The sequence below is a fragment of the Pogona vitticeps genome, chromosome 6 (assembly GCF_051106095.1).
Source record: "Pogona vitticeps strain Pit_001003342236 chromosome 6, PviZW2.1, whole genome shotgun sequence".
In the NCBI taxonomy this organism is placed as follows: domain Eukaryota; kingdom Metazoa; phylum Chordata; class Lepidosauria; order Squamata; family Agamidae; genus Pogona; species Pogona vitticeps.
This window is the reverse complement of record NC_135788.1, coordinates 74,321,995-74,342,415: the sequence shown is the minus strand read 5'-3', so window position 1 is coordinate 74,342,415 and position 20,421 is coordinate 74,321,995. Positions and strand designations below refer to the sequence as shown.

The following is a 20,421-nucleotide window of genomic DNA, read 5'->3' as shown; positions in this document are numbered from 1 at the left end:
AAACCTTGGAGACACATTCTCTCCCTCCCTCTTCTGCTTCAGGCAGCTAAGTCAAAGGCAGAACGTAAGAGAAGAACAAGGGAGAAAGAGAAACAGCCATCTATTACTGAGTGGACTCCCTGCAACTCACTTTCTTAAATTTCTCTTTCCTTTCCAGGATTTTCATTTTCAGTTGTAAATGTTACCATCACACACGACCTGGAAGTGCACATGCGCGTGAGTGGTGCCTTACCGCGCCATTGAGCTCTGCCGCGTTTTTGCTTCCCCGGCCCTGGGAGAAGCAAGCAACCTGGGCCACGTGACCTTTTTGACACGGACTGGCACTATATAAAGAAGCGCCAGTCCGTGGTTTAATTCTCTTTTGATTTTGGCACCCATCCGCCCACCCTCTTTCTAGTGTGTTTGTTGGGGTTACCTGTTGTGGGGCCGGATAGGAATTTTTGACCTCTATCCTGATTGGCTTTTGGATGGGGGGATTTTTCGCCTATCCCACACTGGAAAAGGGTTTGTTGGCATTTGATGGTGTGTTTTTTATAATCGGTCACACTGGTGGGTAGTGCAGGAATAACTGGTTGTCACGGTGTGTCCCTTTTGTAATTATCATAAAGCCAACAGTGTGTTGGTCCTGATGGTTCTGCGGATCGTGCGATTACAGGGCCGAAGGCGGCTGATGCGCTGGACCACTTGCTGACCAAAGGTCATCAAATACGATGGCTAGAGGTCCGGGGTGTTTAATTGAGGCATTACAGGTTCCTCCAGTCATGGGACAGCTGGAACCTGGGGCCTGGGACTCGCCCATTGACTGATAAGGAATTATTTGGCGTTATTTCCCCGCACTACCGCAGGTCCCCTCAATTTTGGAATGGGTTTATTTGGTTGAATTAAATTGGTTTAATAAAGTGTGGCCCATATTTAAATCCAAAGAATTGTTGTCTTGCCTCTTCATTTCGGGGCTTGGGGGAGCAAAGCAAGGCAAAAGCAAGGCAATCCAGGCCAGCTGTGCAATTCCTCTCTCCTTCGACCACAGTTCAGGCTGCATGCATACACCATAAGGGTTTCTCACCCAGACAAAAATGTTTTCAGAGCTGGAATTGTGAGAACTAGAAAAGGTGGCAACATTAACATTTTGCACCAATTACAAAGTAAACCAGTAAAGGATCTACTGAATGATGCAAATATTGTCATCAGAACATTCCCAACCAACACACTAAAGGAAACAAATGAGCTCATGCATAGCACAGCTACCATGGAATCTGGTTATAAGCTGCAAAACCCCCAGAAAACTCATGACATCCTAAAATGGAAAATTCGATTGGAAAGAAAAATAAACAAATTATGTGCAGACATCAGCAACTTAAAACACTAGAAAGATTTATAACTTGAAAAAGTAAAAGCTGGACTATGCAAAATATATGACCTAGAAAGGAAAACAATTGTTGAAACCATTGAAGAATTAAAACAGCAGGTAACAGCTACAGCAAAGAACATTGAAAGATATGATGGACTCTTGAAACAATATAGAGAAAACACACAATTTTGAAAAAAACCAATGATTATTCTATATATCACTAGGAGAAAATGCAGAACAAAATAAATTAGGCTCATTTAAAAATGATGCTCAAAATTTTTGGAAAGAAATGTAGGAAAGCCCAACCAGACTTAACAAAAATGCCTCGTGAAAGACATTTGTAAAGAAACTCAAGGAAAACAATTGAATGATATTGTAATAACAACTGAAATGATTAAGAGACAAGTAAAGATTGTAAAAAATTGGAGTGCACCTGGTCCAGATGAGCTACATGGATTTTGGTTAAAGCATCTGTCACATTCCCACCAGTCCCTTGGTTGTTTCACCAAACAAAGGTACAAACTATGTGTCATGTCGTTGCCACCAGTTGATTACATCACCATTATATATTATTAATTAATTATAGAGATCCAGGCCATGTGTCATTTTTAATAGAACCAAATATGTTGTTTATTAATACAAGTGATGAAGGTACAATCAATGTCTTTAACTCTTAACCAAACATCCCACTTCATCCACCATCAACCACCAACCCTCTCTCCACCCCAAAATCCAAAACTCTCCAACTCTCCAACCTTAAAACTCCAATCTCCCTCCTCCTACTCCTGCACAGAATCTTATCTCCTGTGACTCCGCCTCTCCAGCACTCTCATTAGTCCATGCAGATGGCACATTAATATTCATGACCTGGGCAGACATCACAGCATCTAACACGTCTCTATAGAAGTGCAATTTAACCACTTACTTCAAAATTATACAACTGAAGACTGGATGACAACAGGTCGCACATTTCTGATAATAAAAGATCATCCAAACGGCAATGAACCCAGTAATTATCAACTAATTACATGCCTTCCAACCATGTTCAAGCTCCTCACAGGAGTACTTTCAAGATTTATGCATAAATACTTAACTGAAAACTCCCTATATACAACAGAAAAGGAACTTTAAAATGTCAAGGGGCACAAAAGATCAGCTGCTTATTGTTAAAATGATCCTGAAGAATAGAAAAATGTGAAAAACAAACCATAACATGGCCTGAATAGACTATAAAAAGGCATTTGACTCATTGCCACATGGCTGGATTAACACTTGCCTAAAAATGTTTGGGATCAGTAAAAACAATCAGTCAAAATCTTGTTGGATTTCAAGATCCAAACAGATAGACACCTTGAACATAACACACCAGACATCGTAGTAACAGAACGAAGAAATGTCTGGACCATTGACATAGCAATTCCAGGGAATGCCAGAGCTGAAAATAAAGAATTGGAAAAGCTAACAAAGTACAGAGACCTGGCAATCAAAACATCTCACCTCTGGAAGAAATACACTTCAGTGGTCCCTGTAGCCATTAGGGCTTTGGGAACAGTATCATTTCACACAGTACTATAAGCAATTGCAGATCTCAAAAATCACTCCAACAGAGCTACAAAAAATGGCAATACAGTGGTGCCTCGCATACCAATTGCATCGTATAACGATGAAATCGCTTTGCGATGAAGATTTTGCAATCGCTTTTGCGATCGCTTTCCGATGTTCCCTATGGGGGAATTTCGCTTTGCGATGATCGGTTCCCTGCTTGGGGAACCGATCATGGCAAAGCAATGCTTTTTAAACAGCTTATCGGCGCCACAAGCAAGGTTTTTTAAACAGATAATCGGCGCTGCACTACCCCCCGAGCTCCTGCATAAATAGGGGGCAGTGGGAGGGGGGAGCGGGGGTGCTCCGGATAGGTGCCTCGGGAGGAGGGAGGGAAGGAGGGGCAAAGGGCCTGGCCCCAATCCCCGAGCGCACCCCTGGGGCACCGAGCCAGAGAACAGTCATGGCGGGAGGCGCTGCAAAGGAGGAGGTGCCCGCGGGGGAACGGGATCAGGGCGGCAGTGGCTGGACGGGGCGGCATGCCAGATATCCGTTCCTTGCCCCATCTGCACCCCGCCAAGGAGACCAGGCATCCAGGGTTGGCTGGCTGGTGGTGGGTGGTGCGCCTCTTCCCGCCCCAGGCAGCTGCCTGCCTCTGAGACCGCCACTCACCGCCCAAGGAGGCCGGGTGTCCCCCAGGCTGGCTGGCAAGCGGTGGGTGGGTGGTGCGCCCCTTGCTGCCCCGGGTGGCTGCCTGCCTCCGAGCCCGCCGCTCACCGCCCAAGGAGGCTGGGTGTCCCGTGGGCTGGCTGGCGAGCAGCGGGTGGATGTTGCGCCCGTTCCCGCCCCGGGCGGCTGCCTGCCTCCGAGCCCTCATTTGCCGGAGAAACACCCTCCGGCCCGCCCGTCTGCACCCCGGGACAGCCCCGCCAAGGAGGCCAGGCATTGTCTGGGGCTGGCTGGCTGGCTGGCGGTGTTTTGCCATGATCAGTTCCCTGCTTGGGGAACCGATCATTGCAAAGCCATGCTTTTCTAACAGCTGATCAGTGGTTTCAAAATGGCCACCCGCTGTTTTCTGGGATGGATTCCTCGCTGCACGGGCAGCGAAAATGGCCGCCCTATGGAGGATCTTCACTGAACGGTGAGTTTGAAGCCCATAGGAATGCATTTATCGCATTTTTATGCGTTTCTATGGGCTTTTTTGTTCTGCATAGCGACGAATCCGTATAGCGACGATTTTTCTGGAACGGATTATCATCACTATGTGGGGCACCACTGTACGTATTAGGAACAGTATACATACTGCGTCAATATTTAACAGATACTTAGGTTTTTTGGTTAAAACATTTATCTTTTATATAATACCGGTCAATGTTTTTATAATGTTGACTGTGCCTGGTGTTTCTGAAGAAGAAGAAGAAGAAGAAGAAGAAGAAGAAGAAGAAGAGCTTGGGGTTTGGAGGATATTCCCTCCAGCCCGCAAAGCAAACCCCACTGGTCCTAGAGGCCTCTAGGGGCAGAAAAGCAATGTTTTGTTCCATTAGGAAGAAACCGAGCTTGGTGGTGGACAACATTGGCAATTATAGGCCCATCGTCAATGTTTCTTTCCTTAGCAAGGTAGTAGAGAGGGTGATGGCCAATCAATTTCAGGCCCGTTTGGATGAAACCGATGCCCTGGATCCATTCCAGTTGGGCTTCAGGCTGCACTGTGGTATAGAAACTGCACTGGTCGCCCTGCTTGATGACCTATTGAGGGAGGCAGACAGGGGCAAAATATCTTTGTTGGTTCTCCTCGACATCTCAGCCGCCTTTGATTCTGTTGACCACAGTATCCTCCTGGGGAGGCTCTCAGAGTTCTGGATCAGTGGTCTGGCTCTTGCCTGGCTCCGGTCCTTCTTTTTCAGAGAGTCCAGCTTGGGGAGAATGTATCGGCCCTGTGGCTCCTCAATTGTGGGGTCCCGCAGGGTTAGATAATCTCTCCAGTGCTGTTTAATATCTATATGAGGCCACTGGGGGTGTTATCTGGGGTATGGTACCTCATGCCATCAGTATGCTGATAACACTCAGTTCTACATCTTTTTTTCCCATCAGTAGTGGATGCCGTTATGTCCCTTGAGCTCTGCCTGCGGACTATTCTGCAATGGATGCAGGAGAAGGGACTGAGGCTGAATCTGGAGAAGATGGAGCTCCTGAGGGTGGATGCCCCTGTCACCAGTGGTTTGGGACGCTCCCTTTCTTTTGGGGGAGTGACTCTCATCACAAAGAGTGTGGTCCACAGCTTCGGGGGTCCATCTTTACCTGGCACTTGGCACGGAATCCCAGGTAACGTCTGTGGTCTGCACCGCCTATTTACATCATTGGTGGATTGCCCAGCTGCGATCCTATCTTGATGTTGGGGCGCTCACCACACTTGTCCATGTGCTTGTAGTTTTGAGATTAGTCTACTGTAACACACTCTACATGAGGCTTCCCTTGAGATAGATGTAGAAACTTCAAATGGTCCAGAACACGGTGGTCAGATTACTAACTGGGGTGAAAAATATCATATTTCCCCCACTCTGTCCGCCTTGCACTGGTTACCCATCAAATTCAAGGTTCTAATAATTACATATAAAGCCCTAAATGGTTTAGGACCTCAATATCTGTCAGAGTGCCTTCTTCCACCTAGTTCTATCCATATCGCTCATTCTATCCAGGCAGGGCGGCTGAGGGGTTTAACTCCAAGAGAGGTCCAGAAGGAAAAAACTAGAAACTGGGCCTTCTCAGCACTGGCCCCTTGCCTTTGGAACACCCTTACCCCTGAGATCCATCTGGCTCCCTCGCTGGGAGTTTTTAAGAATAAACTGAGGACCTGACTCTTCATGCAGGCCTTCCCTCCTGACATTATTTAATTTCTTCCCCTAGTTTTGCCATCTTGAATTAAGTTTGCTTGTTTTTAATTGTCTTTTGTCTTTTTATTGATGTTTAATTTTATTGCTTTTTTGGACTGTAACCTGCCCAGAGTAGATTCATCTAGATGGATGGTATAAAAGCCAAATAAATAAATAAATAAACAAACAAACAAATTTTTCCATTGCGGACTACAAAAAATGTCCCTCAAGAGGAGCATATGGCATGTGGACTACAGTTTGCCTATTCCTATCACAGGGGAAAGTAATGATTGAAGTAGGAGCCATTGCTATCCATCTTTTATCAGGTCTGTGACTATACAATAGACTGATTGTATGCTATTCGTCCTACAGATTGTGATGTCCTATGTCCGCTGGAGGTCAAGGAAGCCAATTATAAGAGCTGTGTTACTTTATGATGAATCATTTTCTAGCTGTGGAAACCTACAACATTTGGGTGGCATGTGAGGACTATGGCCTCACAAAGCTGCTTCAGAACCTATAAGCCAAAGTGGCAAATATACCGGGACAGCTACATACAGTACATGTGGGCTAAATATCATGTGTTCATCTCTGTGACTGGGAATGGAGAAGTAATCATAAACTGGTGGAAGTGAACAAATAATCAAGAATAGTTCTGGGACTTTTGTGGGATGACAGAAGACTTTGCTACAGACATTTAGAGAGTCTCAGGAAATCCAAAAGATGTGGTGATGGCATCTGGCCTATATGTTTTTAAAAGGGGATTGGACAAATGTATGGAAGAAAAGTCCATCGCAGATTATAAGCCATGATGGGGATGTATAATCTCCAGTTTAAAAGGCAGGTATCTCAAAATGCCAGATGCAGGGGAGGGGTATCAGGAGACAGGTATCTAGTTGTCTCATGTGCTCCCAGAGGCATCTGGTGGGGCCACTGTGAGATACAGGAAGCTGGACTAGATGGGCCCTTGCCCTGACCCAGCAGGGCTCTTCTTATGTAGTATATTTGTATTAAACAATGTAAATTGATGTCAAATAGGTCATTGTATGAGGTATAAATTTCCCTATGTCTTGAAAGCAAATTTTGATTCTTGTCCATTTTAAAATAGGATCAATTTCACAATTTATCTTGTTTCTCTTTATCCTTTAAAGTTTAAAATTGTTCCATCGGAGACGAACATTATTTCAAACAGCAACTCTCTCTTTCTCCTTCTTATTGAACGCATTTTGAGGTTCAATGCACGTAACAATCTGTGACAAGGGTCCACGATGTGGAAATTCAGTTGGCTGCCCATGCTTAGCTAGTTGCCTGCAATCACAAGAAAAGATGTACATCTTTCTCACATGAATGTGAATTACAGGATCAAAGTTACTTTTCCCTCCAGCAACACCAGAAGAAAGTAATTAGAATCTGCCTGGTTTATTTATCACTTTAGCTCAATATTGATGAATCCAGAAATCCTCTTTGGTTTTATTTTTATCTTATTTTATGTTTCCTATTTTGAAACACCTCAATAAAGACATGACAGTTACTTTCAAATGGTAAAACATCTCACTGCTGTGGCACGCAGGTAAATACCAGTACTATAAGGGGACTTTATGTCCCAGTTTTGCTTGGCTTGGAAAAAAGCTAACAATCAAACAAGGAAAGCTTACATGTGACCTCACCCATGTGGTTCTTGTAACATGAGCACACGGATACACTGAACCTTATTCTGTTTTATCTGATACAGATTACTAGGGATCCATTTTGTCAGAGTCTTCAGCAGAGACCACGGTCTTCAAAAAGATGGCAGTATGAACATAAAGTCTATCCTTGATTTCTGAAAACTATGGTCTCCACTCAAGACTGACAAACCACAGTAATACTACCATGTTATAACTAATTCTTTAGCTGGCCATATGATCAGTAGGATTTATTAATATTAATGTTTTAATGACTATTTTAATATAGGGTATTTATTATAATATTGCTTATTTTTAATGGGTTAATGTTTTTAAAATTTTACTATTGTTGTATGCTGCACAGAGACCATTGGTAATGGTGCGGCTAAAAAAAAATCTAATAAATAAATAAATAAATAAATAAATAAATAAATAAATAAATAAATAAATAAATAAATAAATAAATAAATAAATAAATAAATAATGCTGTCCCAAGTAGTTTTGGATATTTACCAGTTTTATGAACTCTTTGACACATCTTTTGGGATTAATTCAAGAGCTGGTTGCTCACCAGAACATTCTTAATGAGAGCTTGAAGAAATCAGTATTTTGGACTACAAGTGTAAATGTTACAGATATGTCAGATCATATGGAGGAAAAAAAATCACCCTGGAAATATCCAGATCTAGTCTGAAATCCAATGCCAGATTAGCAGTTGCATTTAAAGTAAGGCACCATGTATATGGAGGGTACTTTCTGAAGGAAGGAAGGAAGGAATAAAAATATTTGCCTAAATGCTCTTAGTTAATGCCCATGATGAACTGATGCAATGCTAAAGTCAGCATAGACATTATCTGTTGTGTCTCGAGTTATACATCTCAGCACACAACAAAAATGTCTATGCTGATTTTGCAACTTTCATCCATTGACCATCAAACATTATGCTGATTGTACTATGCTGGTGTAAAAAGAGAACAGATTTAAGGCTGTTGGGTTGAATCTAGGATCTGCCTTCTGGAGACAAAATGGTTCTGTTCATGAAAGTTGCCTCCAAATGGTTATCAGGATTTTTTTTCTCCCCTCAGCACCACCACTCACACCCTTCCACAGAGATCCTAGACCCTTTGTATAGCAGAGGGGGTTTCTGTGGACAAGATGGGATGGGAAGGCCCACTTTAGCCAGTTCAGTTGCGGGGACCTGATTTGTCACAAGAGAATCCAACTTTCTCTAGATTAGATGCTCATGACAAAATGCATCTAACTTTAAGCCAGTCATTAAACACAGAGCTTGAAAGCCTTACCTTCTAGATATCAGAAATCTACTTTTTTGGCTCTTAGAATCACCTGTACAGTATAACTAATGGCCATTCTGGGTGAGGGGTTCTAGCAGTTGCAATCAAAGAAGGTAACGTTTCCAAGCACCTATTGAATGTTTAATAGCATATATGTTTGTGTGCCCACACATAGAGAGATAATTTGGATTGCAACTGTGGTAAGCAGACAGGATGTCTAAATCTCTGTTGTGGTTCTAATGAAAATTATTCTTCTCTCCTCAAAAACGGCACTTTCAGTTAGGTGAGGATTGCCACTGCCAGCAAAGATCTTGGCTTTTTAAATATGGGATATAAGATGCCTCCCCATTTGCTGTGGTCTCAATCTTGTCTGGCTCTCATAACAGCTACTATTTATAGGAATAAAGGATACAACAGCATTAAAAGTGATTTTTAAAAATGTAATGGCCTAGAACTTTCAAGGAAAAATGCAATCTGAAAACAGGTCCTTATGCCAAATAATCTTGGGAGCATTTATAATGCTACAATCCCATTTTTTTTCTAAACCAAACAAATGCCATACCTAATTTTTAATCGTTCTCTAATGAAATAACCATAATTAAGATTTTCCTTCTAACATATCTGAGCAAATTAAGTAATATGCCTCACACTTACCCATACATTCGTGAAATTATTGCTGGTGATGTTGGTGGAAGATTAGAATTTACTGGTTGGGTGGTTGACCAATGAACCTTGCCAGTGTATCCAAAGGTGTTTGGAGAGCTAAGGGGAAAAGTTAAAGGGAGAAGAGGAATTGATTAAGCAGGCACAAGCTTGAAATAATGACTTCCTGATAGCTGTAATTAAAGCAAAAACAATGGCTTGCACATGTTTCTGCTTACAATTTACCTATGTAGAGTTTGGGGAGGGGAAAATGAATCTAGGATGGAAATTCTTGCATTCCTGCAGTAGAAGAATATCAGTCTACTTCTTCAGTGCAAATGTTTAACAATTCCTCAATTTTCATAGGACAATGGTAAGTTTTGTTATGTGACGGTCAGGTCATATTATATCTTGGGCAATAATATGAACAAATTAGTTCTTTTTTTAAAAAAGTGAACATATTTCATTATCTGAGAGACATTTGAATCTTTTATCTCCATCTGCATTGTGTGAAGGCAAAAGGAGAAGGGGACAACAGAGGATGAGATGGTTGGACAGTGTCATCGAAGCTACCAACATGAATTTGACCCAACTCCGGGAGGCAGTGGAAAACAGGAGGGCCTGGCGTGCTCTAGTCCATGGGGTAGTGAAGAGTCAGACACGACTTGATGACTAAACAACAGTGTACAGCAATACTAGAAATTAGCTCACACTTGGTAACTATGGGAATTGGAAGACTTGAATTTCATTATACCCTGCAGAGATTTTCAAAGGAGACATGTTAGTCTGTTTCAGCATGTATAACAAAAACAAAATGAAACAACAAATAAAAACAACACATTTTGGTACCTAAGACTAAAATATTTATTTCAGTGTGAACTTTCACAGTTTACACTCCACTTCTTCCTTACGAGAAATAAAAGAGTTTTGAAGATGTGACAACAATTTGTTTTCCTTCTTTAGAAACAATATTTCTGACCTTTAGTGCCTACTAATCTGGCATTAACTTGCATTCCATTCAGCCATATAAACACAGTCTACCCAGCACAGTTCCCAAATGTACATTCCCCTGAAAACCTGCAGAAAGTAAACTAAGAATGAATTGGATGTTTAATGTAGTAAAATTCCAGGCTATCACACATCAGTAAAGCTATTCTTGCTAGTAATTGTGCAAATCCCCCTCATACTTGCTTCTCCTATATGCTGGCATAAAAAATATTTGATGTCATCTACCAGCTGCAAATTTATTAAATGATGAAATGCACTGTAGTCTACTACATATACTTACAATAAACACACTGCATCCATGCCACTCTGGCTGTTCTGCACTTCTTCCCCATCAGGTATGCAAGCAAGCTGGTGTCTAGGTTTTTATCTCCTTTCAAAACTGTCTGATTATTTCACATTGAGAAAACATGCTATAAATTAACTTTTTTTTAACAACTGTCATTATATTGTATGATATTTGTTCATATTGCCTCATTATCAAAGCTATATCTTTCATTTTTCCACCACACAAACTATATGAGTTACTCCATGAGAGTCTGTGATGGAAGGGAAAAAAACATGCTTTATATTAGGGATGATGTCCACTTGTGCAGCCATCTGGTAGATTGGTCGAAGCATGTATTTGCAACAAACAGGTTGTTCGCTTTACAGAATTCTATAATAAATCTATGAGTTATACTCCTGCTTTATTTCTGTCCCCAGGACGAATTTTCCAGCAACATTTGGTTCTGCTTTGTTCCCTACCTTTGCGTTCCTGACACCTATGATTATAAGCATGTCTTATTTGGTGAGTGATCAATTTCCTCTTGGATGCTTGTATAAACGTTTTCAGTTTCATCTTCTTCAGCATTGGTAGTTTGAGCATAGACTTGGATAATGATTATGTTTATAGTTTCCCATGGAGTCTGCTTGATATTATTTAGTCAGATCTTGCATTATAGCTCCTAACTGCCTGTGCTACATCTTGCCTCACTATTAGACCCACTCCATTTCTTCTGAGTTTGCCATTTCCAGAATAGAAACGTTGTAGTCTGAAGATGTCCCATTCCAGTTCACTGGCACCAAGCACTGCAATGTTTATATGTTTCATTTCTTGATTTATGGTTTCCATTTACCATGATTCATCCTTCTCATGTTCCACATTCCAATTGTGAATATTGTGCAGCATTGGACTTTTCTTTCACTTCTGTGCGCATCAACCACTATATGTCATTTCAGCTTTAATCTAGTTTGGACAGTCTCATCATAGAGTTTTCATAGTAAGGGAGGTACAGCAGGAGATTTCCATTGCAACCTACTGTAAAGTACTAACAAACATTAGTTTAACTGTTACTGCAAAGTACAATCTAAAAGATACGAACTAATTACATCTTTCAGTTAGCCATTATAGGGCAGGATTAGTTGGCCATATAGGGCCATCAGTCATTAAACCAATCTTGTCAGTCATTTCTTACCTTCTCATGGCGGAATCTTTAATAAGTTTCCAAAAAAACCACCAGAGTTTTCAAAGAGTTTTAAAGATATTCTATTCAGTTTAAAGGGGGGGGGAGGGCTGAGTAGTACCAGCTTGTAAATTTAACTAATGAAGCAAAATATTCTTTTAGAGTTTTGTCTTAAGGCAAAGTTCACTACTAATATTTTGTGACATCTGTAGTGTGTGCACTGTTAAGCAGATTCCCTGAATCTGGAATTAAGTGTTTCTTACATTTGTAGAGGTGTGAATATTTATGTTAAGAGGACATCTAGTGGCACTCTGTCATACATACACCTTAATGTAGAGGTGCTTTGATTAGGAATTTGTGTGTGTGTGTGTGTGTGTGTGTGTGTGTGTGTGTGTGTGTGTGTGTGTGTGTGTGTGTGTGAGAGAGAGAGAGAGAGAGAGAGACAGAGACAGAGACAGAGACAGAGACAGAGACAGAGAGAAAAAGGGATATTGAATGTATTCCCATGTGGGTTCTAGTTAAGTAAAAATGTGGTGACTGTATGCCTTGTAATATTGCCAATTTTTATTTTTAAAATACGTCCCTGCCAATTTCATAGTGCCATATATATACACATATAATCTGCCTTTGAAAAGAAAAGGAGGACCGTCTAAACCAATAATTCCAGTATTTGCGATGCATAATTAATAATGAACAAAAGCCCAAAGTCAGCCCATGGGGGAGCACTAGAATCACCTCCTTGCTACTACCTACCAGTAAGTACACCAGAAAAATGGCTCATGTAGAAATACTAGAGACAATCTTCTGGTGGCAGCTGACATACTGTATACCTTAAATATACATATGATACATAGTTTATATATGTGCACTTTTATTCAGCCTCTGAATAAAGTTATCTGCCACACAGAAAGGTGGATAGGGAAATAGTAGACAACTGTTCTTCCCATTTTAAAAAGACTCTTTAATTTTTTTTTCCTGAAAAAAATGGCAGAAAGTATTAGGAAACTTTTTGTTTTGTTTTAAGATGATGAATAGAACTGCTATTCGAATTTATAAGACAATGGTACTTACTACTACTAAGGGGAAGAACCTTTACTCCCACAAATGATCCAGCCGCGGGAGGGTCCAGGACCTCGACCAGCGAGGCTGGCCTTGCCCTCCACCCGGGATAGCGCGAGAGGGGCCCACGTGACTTCCGGGTGGGAGGGGAAGGCCCGGGTATTTAAAGGGCCTTCCCCTTCCGGAACGCCCTCTTCTTTTCGGGCAGAGAGAGAGTGGAGAAGCAGTGCAAACCTTTGATTGCAGGCATCGATTGGGAGTCTACATCTTTAACGAGAGCTGGCTGGGGAGAGGCAGTAGCGTCCGCAGTGGTCGGCTGAGCAGCAGCAGCGAACGGGAGAGGCAACGGCTTTCTCCCTGGGCTAAGTAGTTTGATTAACGGATCGATCGGTTCAGCGGGGGGCTTGCTTTCCCGGGTTGCACAGGAGGGTGTTTTAGCGCGGTCGGGCTGCGATTGTTCAGAGAGCACTTTGCCCTGCTGGGGAACGGTGCGGATCTGCCCTTTCTTTCTCCGTTGTTGCCTCCCCCCCTGCTGTTTTGCGATTTTTGCTTTGGGGCGCCGGGCCGCAGGTCAGCTGTGCCGCGCCATCGGGAGTTTTTAAGGGCTAGTCACCGGGGTCTCCCTACCGGTTACTGCGGGCGGCCGGCGGCAGCGGCAGCCCCCCCTTTTTATTTTCCTTCCGCCAGATCGCCTGTTTGTTTGCGTTTGCCGCAGCGCTGCTGCCTCGTGGTGCCCGCCATTTTGTACCCCCCCTGCTTCGGGGATCCCTCCCACCCCTACTCCAATTTCGCTGCGTTCCCCGGGTTGTTCGTTAATCCTGGGGCAAAAGGAAAAGGCGCGGTGAACTAGCGGCTGGGTGCAGGAGAGGGTTCCCACCTCGCTGGGGGATCCATTGCTAATATTCCACCCCACTTGCCTTTATCATGCAGGAAATAGTCGGTGCGCCGGATTTCTTTGGGGCACAGGTCCTGGGTTGCTCACTGTTTTCAGCTACAGGGGCTTGTATTGTTCAGCCGGAAAACTAGGGGCCATTTCAATTTTGAATTTCCCGCCAATTTTTGGGCCCCGCCCCCCCGCCGACCCACCGCATCGGTTGTTGTTCTCGGCTACTGGCGAGGCGCTGGGGGGATCTGCGCTACACAGGGCAACAAGCTTGCCGATTAGGGGATTGCCTGCTTGCTGCACTTAAACGGAACGCAGGAAATTAAGCGCGATCCTTATCTGTTGTACCGGACGGTTATTACCGGGCACTGTCCTGCGTGGGAGGGGGAGATACCCCATATTAGCTCCATAGCAACTACATTGCATTGCACTGGGCGAGCACCAGGGATTGCTGGATTAAGTTTACAATTAATCAACAGTATATATTATCTGCATAGTCACTTTAATTTTCTTGTTAAGTGTTGAAGCCTAAACTGGAAATTGCTTACTGGAATAGATTTTATTGCACTTTGCTCTAGCCGCATTTATCTGTATACATTGAATTAACCATATAGAATATATTAATAGACGAATTAATTGGCGGGTTTAATACTATAGCCTGCATTGCAAATATTAATTCATTAGGTTTCTATATACATTCGATTAGACATATATGAACGTATAAATAGATGAATTAAGTTGCTGATAAATTGATAAAGCCTTAATTGAGAGGATTATTTGATTAAATTTTATCTACAATCAACTTGAACTGCATTTAATTTAATATACATTTGATTAGTCATATATAAATATATACATAGTTGAATTAATTGGCTGGTAAAAGGGTAAAGCCTAAGTTGGAAATTCTAAGTGCATAAAATTTAGCGCATTCCATTATCTTCTATTAAAAAAAAAAAAAGGAGGAGAGGAATACATTGAGGGAGTTGGTGGAAGTAGAGGATATTCCTTTCATCCCTAAGGTCTAGGGCAAGGGTGCAATATCTATCTTGCAATCAATTAGTGGAGCGCGCAGTACCCGTGGGGGCTACACGCGACACATTAATTACACATCAATCGGAAGCTCACCTTGTTATAACTATTGGCGCAGGCCTTTAGGCCAGATCAATTCCTAACAGTTAGCACCTTGCTGCACATTTTTGGAGTGCCCCATTGTGCCACACGGCAGGATTGCGCGCAGTCTTCAGTTAATTAGTGCTGGGGCACGCAAGGTCGGCAATCTAAGAACCAATAAATTGTGGTATTGGGCGTAAAATATATAGCCTAGCCGACAGCCACGATTCTTTATCAATAAACATACGCACATATATATAAGAAATAAAATAAGAATACAAGGAGAAGGAGAGGCAGAACCAAGGTAGCGGCCCGGGTGCAGAACAGTTAATTGACGAGATGGCACCACGAAAAGGGGTTGGAAACAGGAAAGGGAAGCAGCCGGCCCAGAGGAGGCAGGTACCCCACGCGTCACCGCCGCATTCCTCTTCAGATGAGGAATCATGGCCGGTCTGGCAAAAATTACAGAATAAAATTGAGGCCTTGGAGGCTCAAACGCCGGGCAAGCAGCCCACTCAACCACGCGGGGTGCGTAGATCGGCTAGGGAGTCCAAAAGCCACAAGAGAACTAGGCTAAGGGTCATGGCTCGCGAGCTAACACAGAGATGCGCTGCTATTGAGTCCACACAGGGCGCGGATGCTGAGGCGAGGCAGGACGAGGATGGTTCAGCGGTGGCCGCAAAGAGGCGTCGGTGTGCCGGACGGCGGCCGGTACCCGCGGAAGAGTCGGAACAGGCATCTGTAAGCCAGGAGGAACAGGAGGAGATTGAGGAGGTTAGCGGCGAGGCCACACAGCACTATGAGGAACCGGGCGGACCGTCAACATCATATGGTGAGTATGCAACCGGGTCAGTCGCCCAAACGCCTCCCACTGCATGGCCCTGGCCCTCGGGTGCACCAGGAGCATATGCAGCGACCGCACCCTACATCCTGATGGCTGCTGGTTTACCCCATACACCCTGGCCGTATGCCGCTCCGCACCCCACGGGGTGGGGCGGTCCTCCCGGGGCTCCGCCCGCGCAGGCTCAGCCTGCGGCTGCAGCTGGCTCAGGGGCTTGGCCTCACCCGGCGGTACCCAACACGGGCTACAACACTGTGCCCATCGCGGCGCTGCCTTATGGGGACTATTCGACGCCTTTGGGCGACCATTTGAGCCCTGCAACTAAGGAAAAAATTTGGAAAGGTTAGTACATAGATGTCTTTGAATTGCTGAATAGGGAAGTGGAAAAGAAGGACCTAGATGGGGAGGATGAGAAGGATAAGGAAAGGAGAAGAAGGAAAAAGCCGGAGAGAACCTGGGCTAATTGGCTCCTGGGGTTCTTAATTTATGCTGGGGTTATTGTGAAGGCTCAGCCGTGGAGGGCGCAGGCCCTCTTCCAGTATTTGGACATCATATATAGGGCCTACACAGACTTCGCAGGGCAGGCTTGGTTGCAATACGATCAGGCCTTCCGTATGAGGAGTGCCATCCAACCAAACCTGCGGTGGGACGAACCACAGCCAGGGCTCTGGCTGCAGCATATGGCCCCTTCTAGGCCCAACACTGGGGACCGTTTTGATAGTGGGCATCTCAATAGGAGAGCGTTAGTCCCGCAAGCTACCCGCACAGGCGCGGGGCAGGTGGTTCAACCCCGCCTGCCTTGCTTTCAATTTAACGCCAGGGGCTTCTGTAACAAGAAGCCCTGCAAGTTCAGACACGAGTGTCTCACGTGCGGAGGGCAGCACGCAAACTCCTCATGTTTTAGGGCGGGGGCCCAGAGACAGAACAGGAACACAGGGGGCCCCAGGAAGCCTAACAACGGGGGCGGGAGCAATGGAAAAGGGGCCCAGCCCAATTAAAGTACAGGTATTGGAGGAATGGCTGAGGCTCTATCCTCGCCATGAAGACGCTAATTATTTATTACAGGGTTTTAAATATGGTTTTCGAATACCAGCTAAAGGGGAACGCAAGGCTTTCATGTCCCGGAACCTCCGATCAGTGCTAGGTATGGAACACATAGTACAACAAAAAATCGACAAGGAAGTAAAGGAGGGCAGGGTCCTCGGCCCCTTCTCAACACCGCCTATGGAGAACCTCAGGGTTTCACCGCTAGGTATAGTACCCAAGAAGGCCCCAGGGGAATTCCGGTTAATCCATCACCTGTCCTTCCCTGAGGGGGCATCGGTGAACGACGCTATTCCCCAGGAGTTATGCACGGTCAGATACACCTCCTTCGATGATGCGGTGAGAATGATCAGGAAATGCGGGGTAGGGGCTGAACTGGCAAAATGTGACATTAAGTCAGCCTTTAGGCTGCTGCCAGTTCACCCTCAGGACTTTAACCTGCTAGGCTTCCAGTTTGGTGGCGCATTTTTTGTGGACAGGGCCCTACCCATGGGATGCTCAGTGTCATGTGCCGCATTTGAGAAGTTCAGCACTTTTATTGAGTGGAAACTTAGGTGCATGGTGAGAGGCAATACAACAGCGCATTACCTGGATGACTTCCTTTTCTGTGGAAAGGGAGGCACAGGCAGATGCGGTGTCATACTCCATACATTCCAAGCATTAGCCAAAGAATTAGGGTTGCCCCTAGCGGAGGATAAGACAGAGGGCCCGGCGACAGCCCTAACCTTCCTGGGTATAGAGCTGGTTACGGTGCAGCAAACGTCAAGGTTACCTCGGGACAAGTTGACTGACCTGAGGGCCCGAGTTGAAGAGCTCTTGCACAAAAAGAAAGCTTCCCTTAGAGACCTGCAGGAAATAGTTGGCCATCTGAACTTTGCTTGCAAGGTCGTGGCACCGGGCCGAGCATTCCTCAAGCGCCTGTGCACAGCTATGAGAGGACTCAAGCAACCGAGTCACAGGACCAGGGTAACGCGGGGCATGAGGGAGGACCTCCAGGTATGGAGCCTATTTCTCAAATCGTTCAATGGGGTCTCTTTCTGGAGATCAGAGATAAATTTGAAGGCAAATTTCCAGGTGCACTCGGATGCTGCAGGGTCACTGGGATTTGGCATCTATTGCCGAGGCAAATGGTGCGCAGGCCCGTGGCCACAGGCATGGCAGCAGAGCGGCATTACAAGGGATCTAACCTTCCTGGAATTCTTCCCAATTGTAGGAGCGCTATGGCTATGGGCGGAAGAATGGGCAAATTCTGTAGTACGCTTTTGGTGCGACAACCTGGCGGTTGTGCACATCATTAACAACCAGACGGCGCAGTCGGAGCGGGTTATGAAATTGGTGAGGGCCTTCACGCTCAGGGCGTTGCAGTTCAATATAGTGGTGCACGCCAGACACGTCCCCGGGGTAGACAACAGCATAGCTGATGCTTTGTCACGTCAACAGATCGATCGGTTCAGGGAACTGGCTCCAGAAGCCAGGGAGACGCCAGACGTTCTTCCCCCGGAGGTCTGGCAGATTGGCGTGACGTCGCATCCGCAGCAATAGGGCTGGCCCTTGCAGAAAGGACAAGGAAGGGCTACTCCGCAGTGAGTACGGAGTTCATGCAATTTAGAAGGATGGCGCATCTGGACCAGATTTGGCCGGTCCCGGTGGAACACCTGCAGCAGTTCATGGTATACCTGTATAAGAAAGGGCTAGCGCCGTCCACGATACAGGGTAAGCTGTCAGCCGTGGCATTTCAGGCGAAAAGCAATGGCTACAGGGATACCACTGGCGATTTTCGAATCAGAAAGATGTTGGAAGGCTGGTCCAAGGAGAGGGGCAGGACACAGGACACTAGGGCACCCATATCACCCAGCATCCTGGAACGTATGTGCACGCACTGGAGGATACTGTGCAGGGATGAGTATGAAATAAGGTTATTGCATGCTGCATCTCTCATAGCCTTCTTCGGTGCCTTGAGGATCAGTGAGTTGGTGGCCCGGGGTAAGGCGGATAAGGCTAGGGTAGCCCTACAGTGGGGAGATGTGAAACTGCAGGGAGCAAGGGTGGAGCTGTCGATTAGAAGATCTAAAGCTGATCAAAGGGGAAAGGGCAGGCAGTTAGTTTTAGGGCAATGCTCAACCAAGAACATATGCCCAGTCAGAGCCGTTAGAGCATACTTAGAATTGAGAGGAAGCGAGCCGGGTTATTTTTTCCAGCATGCCGATAACTCTCCATTAACAAAATACCAGTTCTGGAAGCTGACAGGTTTAGCCTTACAGGCGGTTGGCATTACGGGTGCCAGGTTCGGCACGCATTCCTTCAGAATTGGAGCGGCATCCACTGTGGCAGCCATGGGCTATAGCACGCAGGACATCAAGCGATTAGGGCGGTGGTCCTCTTCCTGTTATAAAAGATATATTAGGACCTTGCCTACGGTGTAGGCGGGGGCCTGACTGATGTTTTTGCAGGTTGCTCAAGCGCAAGTGCTCGGAAGCAGATCTTGATCATCGGGCATAGCTATATATACTGGGCAGAACGCTATGCAGCAGCATCTCCGTGGGGAAGCAACCTGGGGCTAGGAGCAAGGGCTACCATTACATGGAAGGGGCTGCGTGGCATGCAGTGGGGTCAACTGTGCAGAGTCACGGCGTTTGGCCAATGCCCTCCTGACCTGTTGCTAATACATTTGGGAGGTAACGACTTGCCCCGGTTGCCTGGCAAGGTGTTAATACTGGACATTCTGCGTGACCTTAAGAGATTGAAGGCAACATACCCACAGATGCATATCATATGGTCTACAATCATACCTCGGATAGCCTGGCGAGGCTCTGTGAGGAGTGCAGCAGTGAACAGGGCCCGGCGGGGCGTCAACAGGGAGGTATGCAGAGGCGTCTGCAATGGTATTGGAACTGTGATAGGCCACCACGGGATTCAAGCAGAGAAGTCACAACTGTTTCAGAGTGACGGCGTGCATCTGTCAGATGCGGGTCTGGAGGTATTTCTAGAGGATATACGGGGGGGGCCTGCTTGCTGAGCTCACAGGGCTCTGTGGCAGGCATGGGACATAGCCAGGCTAGTCCCTATGCTGTGGCGGGTAGTGCGGAAAAGTAGGCATCTACGGTGGGTCCCGCAGTAAGTTCAAGTAAGCCAACAGTACATCCTACCGCCCACGACTGCGGATCGTGCGATTACAGTGTCTGTGGTGGGAAGATGCGCTGGGTCACTCCCAGACTAACAACCCTCAAACAAAGGGGGATAAAGGTCTGGGGGTGTTTGGTTAGCGGCCGGCCAGGTCCCTGCTATCCTTTACGGTCGCGGGAGCCTGGGGGGCCTGGGACTCGCCCTTACGTCAATCCCTTTAAATGTTTCCGCACTACAGCAGGCCCCTCCTTCATAATAAAATGTTGGTATATGATTGTATGATTAATAAAGTGTGGCCCATATTTTAAACCCATATTATTGTCTCGCGCATTATTCCGGGGTTGGGGGGGCAAACAGTTTTGAAGCACAATTAAAAGTCAATGTTCAAGAGGGCCCAGTACAAGAGATCCCATCTGCAACATAGTCAGCAAGACCTTTGCATGACACAGACTCTGACTCTTGCTTTTCACCCATGTCACTTTCCTTCATTTTCTTCAGCATGTGAAAGCAGTGAATCCCTGTTTGGAAATTTGAATATATGCCAGATAAAGAA

The 20,421-nt window shown here is 45.4% G+C and overlaps 1 protein-coding gene across 1 annotated transcript in view; it reads right to left on the bottom strand.

Annotated features, from left to right (window-relative positions):
- Nucleotides 1–4,515: 4,515 nt before the first annotated feature.
- The window catches only part of SPMIP7 (sperm microtubule inner protein 7), a 37,785-nt gene continuing 21,879 nt past the window's right edge, over nt 4,516–20,421 (bottom strand). The window contains exons 8-9 of the mRNA XM_020806238.3: nt 9,371–9,478; nt 4,516–7,068 (exon numbers count right to left, since the gene is read on the bottom strand). Coding sequence (XP_020661897.3) covers nt 6,945–7,068; nt 9,371–9,478 — 232 coding nt within the window. The 3' untranslated portion in view covers nt 4,516–6,944. The remainder of the gene's footprint in view (nt 7,069–9,370; nt 9,479–20,421) is intronic.